The following is a 7,852-nucleotide window of genomic DNA, read 5'->3' on the forward strand; positions in this document are numbered from 1 at the left end:
CCACCAGGGAAGTCCTGATTGTATATTTTAATATCTTATCAAATTATTTTTCCCTTATAGTTTTTCCTTTTTAGTGATTTCCTGGCTATTCTTTTAAAAATATTTATATTTATTTGCTTGGCTATACCAGGTGTTAGTTGCAGTACGTGGGATCTCAGATCTTCACTGAGGCATGGTGTGGTATGTGGGACCTAATTTTCTGACCAAGGATCACATCTGGGTCCCCTACACTGGGAACTCAGTGTCTTAGCCACTGGACCACCAGGGAAGTCCCTGGGTATGCTTTCTTGTTTTTTAACAGATTGATTCTGTTGTTTTCCTTTCTCTGGAGAAGTCGAACACTGCTTGTATACCCAATACTAGCATCTTTGGGAATCCCTTCCCCCACCCACTCTAAGCAAACCTCTAAGGAGGTTTTCCCTTGTGCCCAAATCCAAATGCTCTCACCAGACACACTCCATAATTCATTCATAAGCATTCTTGTCCTAAGGACGATAAGAGAGGCAGCCAGGGCTGAGTGTCCTAGAAAAAGCAAACACACAAGGGAGCATGCACTCTCACCACCTTGGCAGTAAGTTGGACTGGGCTTTCAGGGCTTGGAAGGCACCTGCCTGGCAGCCACGTGAGAGCACAGGAGGGGTGCCTGCATCTGTCTCCAATGGGCTCCCCAATACTTGCTTAGCCACTACTTCCACACTGCTGAAATAGAGGTACAAAAAATACTGTAAAGTCCGACCCACTTGGGGGCACTTATCTCATACAACACTCCACATATTCCCCCTCCCCACCAACTATGCAAAAGCAAGATAGATTCCCAAACTGAGTGCTTAAATCTCACCCCAAAAGATTACTGCTGTCTACAACCTCAGCCTAAAGGATGCATTTTCCCAAACTGAATGGCTGAGAATGAGAATATATTCTGAAGAGCTCTTGTCATCACACTCAACACTAAAGAAAATTTGAGGGAACAGCTAAGTCAGTTTGCATGTATCATTTGGACCAGAAATCTAGTGTTTACAAATGGAACGCCATCCTGCTTTTGGGGACCAAGGGCACAGTCTGGCATATATGTGATCACGCTAGACCAAAGAAGCATGCTAATTTTATATATTTGAGTTAAAGGAAGATTTGTAGAAGGGTCCATACTACAAGTAAAACTTGCCCGTGTGGATTACCCGGACCTCTCGGAACAACCGCAACTGAAAATTCCAGTGCACATCTGAAACTTTCGCGCTGGAGCTCACCCCACCCTCACCCCTACTCCCAGGTCCACCCCTTTTGCATCGAAAACAAATGCACTGCAGCTAAGAACCACATCACAAATGATCTCTGTAGATTCATAGGCACAGTGTCCATTTTGAGTGAATGAGTCCACCTTGGATCTAAAAGGGAACAGTTTGTGCTTCTGCCTTCTGACAGGTAGGTAAGCTATTCCCATTTTACAGAGGAAATCAATCTAAACCACAAGTCAGGAGAGTCAGAAAGGCTTTATCATAGATTAAGGGCTGTAGTGACAACCGCGGAAGACTGAATACAACAATTCCAACGTATGAGGTGCATGAAACAAAGGAGGAACTGGGCGATCACGAAGGCAAACATCTGAATATGCTAAGGAATCAGATTCACCATGAAAAAATCATGCAGCTAGAGTTCCAAGCCAGAGATACGCAAATAAATCCTGTGTGAAACAAGGATGTGGGGGAAGGCGAGCCTTCTGGGGGCGGGGGGAAGCGGGGTAAGGGGACAATTGGGTGAAAGGGAGACCCAAGGGATTCTCAAGTTTATGCTGAAATTCCTGGTGAGGTGAGCTGTGTCGTCCGATTCTATTATATGCTTTTTTTTTTTCTCCTGCAACTGTTATGGAAACAATGTGACTTTAGTCAACTACATTCCGCGCCGGGATCAAGGTCTATCATGCTCCCGCAAACGCGCAGGCCAGTGCGTGAGTTTCAGGAACAGGCACAGCGTGGCTGGGTTCCCGTCAGGGATTCATCAGATCCCCTGGCCCGACGGCGAGACGGTTTCCTGCAGAACGAGGTGCAGGAGGTGGTTCTGCTCGGCGCTCAGCAGGGGCCACATCTCCACCTGCAGCGACTTGACGGCCTCCGTGTCCTTCTCGTGCGTGGCCATGACCAAGGACTGCAGCAGCAGGAACAGCTCCTCGGGCAGCGGGCCGCTGCTGTCCTGCCCATGGCTGTCGAAGGCCTCCCAGGCGTACTTCTCCAGGGTGTGTGCATGCTCCGGCAGGAGCTTGGCGGGCGGCGGCTGCAGGAGCAGCAGAAGCAGCACGCGGGACACCTCGCAGCGGACCAGCACGTCGGTGAAGGCGCCCAGCGCGGCCGGGGCGGCGGTAGCCGGCGGCCCAGCGCCAGGTGGGAGCGGCGGGGCGAGGGCCACGGGGGTGGCGGGCTGCGGCCCAGACGGCGGCGGCTGCGGCGGGGGGCCGCCGAGCTCCCGCGCCAGGCGCTGCATACGCGTGAAGAGCGCCAGCGCGCCGCTGTAGTCCCGCGCCAGCAGCTGGCAGGACGCGGCGTGGCCAAGGGCCTGCAGGGCCGCCAGGGGCAGCTGGGGCAGCTGCAGCTGCGCGGCGCGCTGGAAGTGGCCGGCGGCAGCGGCCGGCTGGCCCAGGTCGCGCAGGGCGGCCGCCAGCTCGAGGCAGAGCGCGGCGGCCGCGGCCGGCTGCCCGAGCTCCAGGTGCAGGCGCACGGCGGCGCCCAGCGCGGCGGCGGCGGCCTGCAGGGCCTCCCCAGCAGCGGCGGGGCAGGCCAGGCGTTGGCGCGCGTCGCGCTCCTGCCGCAGAAAGAGGCGCGCGGCCTCGGTCAGCGCCAGCGCCTCGCCGGGCCCGTGGAAGAGCGCCTGTTGGCAGCGCGCCACCGCCAGCTGGCACCAGGCCGCGTACGGCAGGCACTCCTGGGCGCGCAGCTCGCGGCCAAGCTGGGCGAACTGCTCGCCGGCCTCCGCCACGTTCGGCTTCCGCAGGAACCGCTTCTTGAGTTTGTTGGATACCTGGCGGTAGCGCGCCAGGAAATCCCCCGGCTCAGGCCCTGGGCCCGCGCCGCCGCCGCCCAAGCCGGCCGCAGAAGCCGCCATCTTCGCCGCCCCGGTGCTTCCAGGCGTGCTGACGCAACCGGGCGGCGACCGGCGACGTGCCCTGCGTCCGGCTCAGGGCCACGGCGGGACTGCGGCGGCGTTGCCGCCCGGACTCTCCAGTCGCCGGGGTGATATGCAAAAGAGCGGGCGCGGAGTTTGGGCCGTGATTGGCTACCGACGCCATATGCAAATAGAGGGTCCTGGGCCAGCCCTGGCTAGGAGCCCGCTGTTGCTAGGTGACAGCTTGCTCCCGCAGGTTGCCAAGCAGAGCATCTCCTGGAATCTCCAAAGGCACACGACTGAAAAGTCACCTGGTGACCCCGCGTGACCCTGATTCCGACTTTGCATACGTGCGAGTTGTGTCCCGCCCACCCCAGTCCCCATCCCGCCGCAGTCTTGCGGTCTAGGCCCCTGCCCCTATGCACATCTAGGCTCTACCCCCATGGGAACCCCTGTCAAGCACACTGTCCACCATCCCTGCATCCCACGCCTCGGGGCGGTCGGTCACCTTGGCACCTTCACCCTACCACGATGCCTCCCTCTCGGTCTTGAGTGTCACCACCAGGACCCCAGTCCCTCTGGGGACTTAGCCTGGCTCCTACTTGCTCAGAGCCAACAGGGGAGCCTTCTTTCCCCGGCCTCCCCCCAGACCCCACTCCACTGCAACCCCAGCACAGCCAGCCTCTCCCACCAGGGCCACCGCATGCGCTGTCACAGTGGGCGACTGCTCCCTCTGCCTGCAATCCCCGACTCCATCTGTACCCACAACACTCCCCCTCCACTCCAGCCAGACCCCCGACCCCCACCTCTCTGGAGGGGTGTCCCACAACCACCTCCCAGACCAAGTGACTGAAGCACACACACGGATGTCTTGAAACACTTTGATTGATTCAACATGACTGGGCCCGAGGCACAGGGCTATGCAGGCAGTCAGTGAGCAGGCCTGGCGCCTGACAGCCAGGGGGAGGCCCGTCCAGGGGCCGGACACCCGGGACTCAAGACCCAGGTGTAGTTGAGCAGCTGGTGCCGGGCTGGGGCCACCAGGGAGATGGTTGTCATCCCAAAAGAGCTGCTGAGCAGAGCGTTGTGGTGGACCGCCATGCCCACCAGCTCTGGGGTGATGTGCCTCTGACTGCTGTTCTGGGCCTTGTTGCCTGCCAGCTCCAGGACCTTGGCAATTAGGTGCTGCGTGATGGCTGCTAGGAAGATGGTTGCGGAAGAGCTCAGGCGCTGGGCATAGTGGCCTTCCCGCAGGAGGCGCTTCAAGTAGCTCACGGAGAAAGACAGCAAGACAAGGGCGGTGTGGGAGCGGCCAGACAACCTTCGATGGCCCCTTTTCCTTGGCATGCTGACCGTTGAGCCTGCTGTCTCCGAGGCCTTGCTTTGCGGTGCAGTGGGATAAGGTGCGGTGGGATGAGATGCGGTGAGATGAGATGCAGTGGGATGAGGTGCGGTGGGATGAGATGCACCAGGATGTGATGCGGTGGGATGAGATGCGGTGGGGTGAGATGCGGCGGGATGAGTCAGCTGGTCCCATCTTCTCAAGGCAACCGGTACTCTCAGACCTCGACTCCGTATCCTACCAACCACGGGCCGGCCCCTCATTGGTCGGGGCGCACAGTCTGTGACAGGCAGACTCCCTGAGGTCACCGATTTCCCATGCCCCCCACCCCACCCCCACCCCCACAGGCCTGGGCCTGCAAAGACATGGCGCTGGCAGGATGCTGCTCACCCTGCCCATTGGACCTTCTCTTTGTCAGAACGCTCCCTTCCCACGGGAGGAGACCTTTGTACAGAGAAGGCAGCAGACCACCCAGTGGCACCAAGTGTACACTGGGGGTGCTGGGCCACCATCACCACCGTGTCTAGAACGTCGGCACCACCACAAAGAGAAACCCCTGTACCGGCCAGGCACTCACTCCCCACTGCCCCTTCCTGCAGTTTCCCCCACCGCACCCCCATAGTCCTCAGGCAAGCACTCATCAGGTTCCTGTCACAGCCCTTGGCCTGTTCTGTCGACTTCCTAGAGGTGGAGGCATACAATAAATAGGTGGCCTTCTGTGTCTGGCTGCTGTCACTGAGCATAGGGCCCATGCCCGTGGTGGCACAAATCAGCAGTTCTTTCCTTTTCCTGGCTGAATAGTATTCCACTGTATGGCTAGACCACACATATTTTGTATCTGCTCAGCAGTGGATTGACATTTGGGAGACTTCTCCCTTGTGCCTACTGTGGTGGACATTCCTCTATGGGGTTCTGTGTGAATGCCTGTTTTCAGCTCTTTGGGATGTATGTCCATGAATACATTCATGGGTTTATTTCCAGACTCTTAATTGTATTCCACTGATCTATGTGTCTGTCCTTATGCTAGTACTACACAGTTCTGATAGCTGTAGTTTTGGAGTAAGTTTTGAAATCCGGAAGTAGGTGTCCATCATGCCTTGGTACACTGTCCCAAAATATATATTGTTAGTCTGTTTCCTGGCCTTCCTGAAAGGGACCTAGAGGTTTTTAGTGAGTGTGATTTTGAACTAGGAGAATACCTTTTGGGGCCTATTGGACACTGGCTCTGATCTCACACTAATTCCAAGATGCCCCAAGTGTCATTATGGTCCATCAGTCATAGTAGGAGTTTATTTTAGGTCAAGGGATCAATGAAATTTTATCTTAGGCCCATCTCCATTGGGTCAAGTGTGAACCCAAACCAACCCCATGCTTATCTATACAGTCCTGGAATGCAAAATAGGATAGACATATTCAGCAGCTGGTAGAGACCACAACTCATCTGTTCCCTGACCTGCAGAGTGAGGGCTATTTTGGCATGGATGGCAAAATGGAAGCAATTAGAATTGCCTCTATCTACAAATATGGTAAACCAAATTGTTGCACATACCTGAGTGGATTTCAGTGATTTGCAGTACCATCAAGGGCTACAAATATGCAGGAGTGATGATTTCCTCCACATCCCCATTATAATAGCCTATTTGGCCCGTGCAGAAAACAGATGGTCTTGGAGAATGAGAGTGGGTTTTCATTAGCTTGACCAGGTGGTAATTTCAGTTTCAGTTGATGTACCTATGTAGTTTCATTGCTTAAGCAAATTGACATCTTCAGTGCCATGCTACCTGCCCCCTTCATGGATCACAGCCTTGTCATGGTGAAGGCACTTGCATAACTCAATGAAGCTATGATCCATGCCATGCAGGCCCACTGAAGACGGATCAGTCATATTGGAGAGTTCTGACATATTGTGGTCCACCAGTAAAGGAAATGACAACCCACTCCAGTATTCTTGCCTCAAGAACTCCATGGACTATAGGAAAAGGTAAAAAGATATGACACCGGAAGACGAGCTCCCCAGGTTGGAAGGTATCCAATATGCTACTGGTGAAGAGTGGAGGGCAATTACTAATAGTTCCAGAAAGAATGAAGTGGCTGGGCCAAAGCAGAAGCAACACTAAGTTGTGGATATGTTTGGTGCTGAAAGTTAAGTCCGATGCTGTAAAGAACAATATGGCTAGGAACAATATTGCATAGGAAGGTTAGGTCCATGAATCAATTTACATTGCATGTGGTCAAGCAGGAGATGGCAAGAGAAAACATGGACATCTTAGGAATCAGTGAGCAAAATGAACAATTGGAATGGGTGAATTTAATTCAGATGACCATTATGTTTACTACTGTAGGGAAGAACCCCTTAGAAGAAATGGAGTAGCCCTCATAGTAAACAAAGGAGTCTGAAATGCAGTACTTGGGTGCAATCTCAAAAATGACAGAATGATCTCAGTTCATTTCCAAGTAAACTATTCAACATCACAATAATCCTAGTCTATACCCCAACCACTGATGCCAAATAAGTTGAAACTGACTAGTTCTATGAAGACCTACAACACCTTCTAGAACTAACACCAAAAAAAGATGTTCTTTTCATTACAGGGGATTGGAATGCAAAAGTAGAAACTCAAAAGACACCTAGAATAACAGGCAAATATGGCCTTAGTGTACAAGATGAAGCACGGCAAAAGCAAAGAGAATTTTGTCAAGAGAACACACTTGTCATAGAAACCACCCTCTTCCAACAACACATGAGATGACTCTACACATTGACATCATCAGATGGTCAATACTGAAATTAAATTTATTATATTTTTTGCAGCTAAAGATGCAGAAACTCTGTATAGTCAGCAAAAAACAAGACATGGAGCTGACTGTGGCTCAGATCATGAGCTTCTTATTGCAAAATTAGGCATAAGTTGAACAATGTAGGGAAAACCAATAGGCCATTCAGATATGAAAAAAGTGAAAGTGAAGTCGCTAAGTCATGTCCGACACTTTGCGACTCCATGGATTGTAGCCCAAGGAATTTTCCAGGCAAGAGTACTGCTGTGGGTTGCTATTTCCTTCTCCAGGGGATTTTCCTGACCCAGGGATCAAACCTGGGTCTCCTACATTGCAGGCACTGGTTTTACCTCGGAGCCACCTGGGAAGCCCCTAACCTAAATCAAATCCCTTATGATTATACAGTGGAGGTGATGAATAGATTCAAGGGATTCGATGTGGTAGACAGAGTGCCTGAAGGACTATGGATGGAGGATAATAACATTGTAGAGTAGCCAGTGACCAAAACTCTTCCCCCAAAAAAGGAATGCAAAAAGGTGAAGTGGTTGTCTGAGGAGGTTTTACAAACATCTGAGAAAAGAAGACAAGCAAAAGGCAAAGGAGAAAGGGAAAGATATGCCCAACTGAATGCAGAGTCCAGAGAAT

At 53.0% G+C, this 7,852-nt stretch overlaps 1 protein-coding gene across 1 annotated transcript; it reads right to left on the bottom strand.

The window, feature by feature from the left end:
* Nucleotides 1–1,267: 1,267 nt before the first annotated feature.
* On the bottom strand, nt 1,268–3,170 carry F8A3 (coagulation factor VIII associated 3). The gene has a single exon (XM_065915342.1). It carries the CDS (start codon nt 3,088–3,090, stop codon nt 1,993–1,995), a length of 1,098 nt encoding a protein of 365 aa, XP_065771414.1. The 5' UTR covers nt 3,091–3,170; the 3' UTR covers nt 1,268–1,992.
* Nucleotides 3,171–7,852: the final 4,682 nt, after the last annotated feature.

This window comes from Muntiacus reevesi, chromosome X (genome assembly GCF_963930625.1).
Source record: "Muntiacus reevesi chromosome X, mMunRee1.1, whole genome shotgun sequence".
NCBI classification, from domain to species: domain Eukaryota; kingdom Metazoa; phylum Chordata; class Mammalia; order Artiodactyla; family Cervidae; genus Muntiacus; species Muntiacus reevesi.

Excerpts from the sequence above, each read along its gene's own strand:
- F8A3 (XM_065915342.1), bottom strand. The coding sequence starts at position 3,090 with ATGGCGGCTTCTGCGGCCGGCTTGGGCGGCGGCGGCGCGGGCCCAGGG.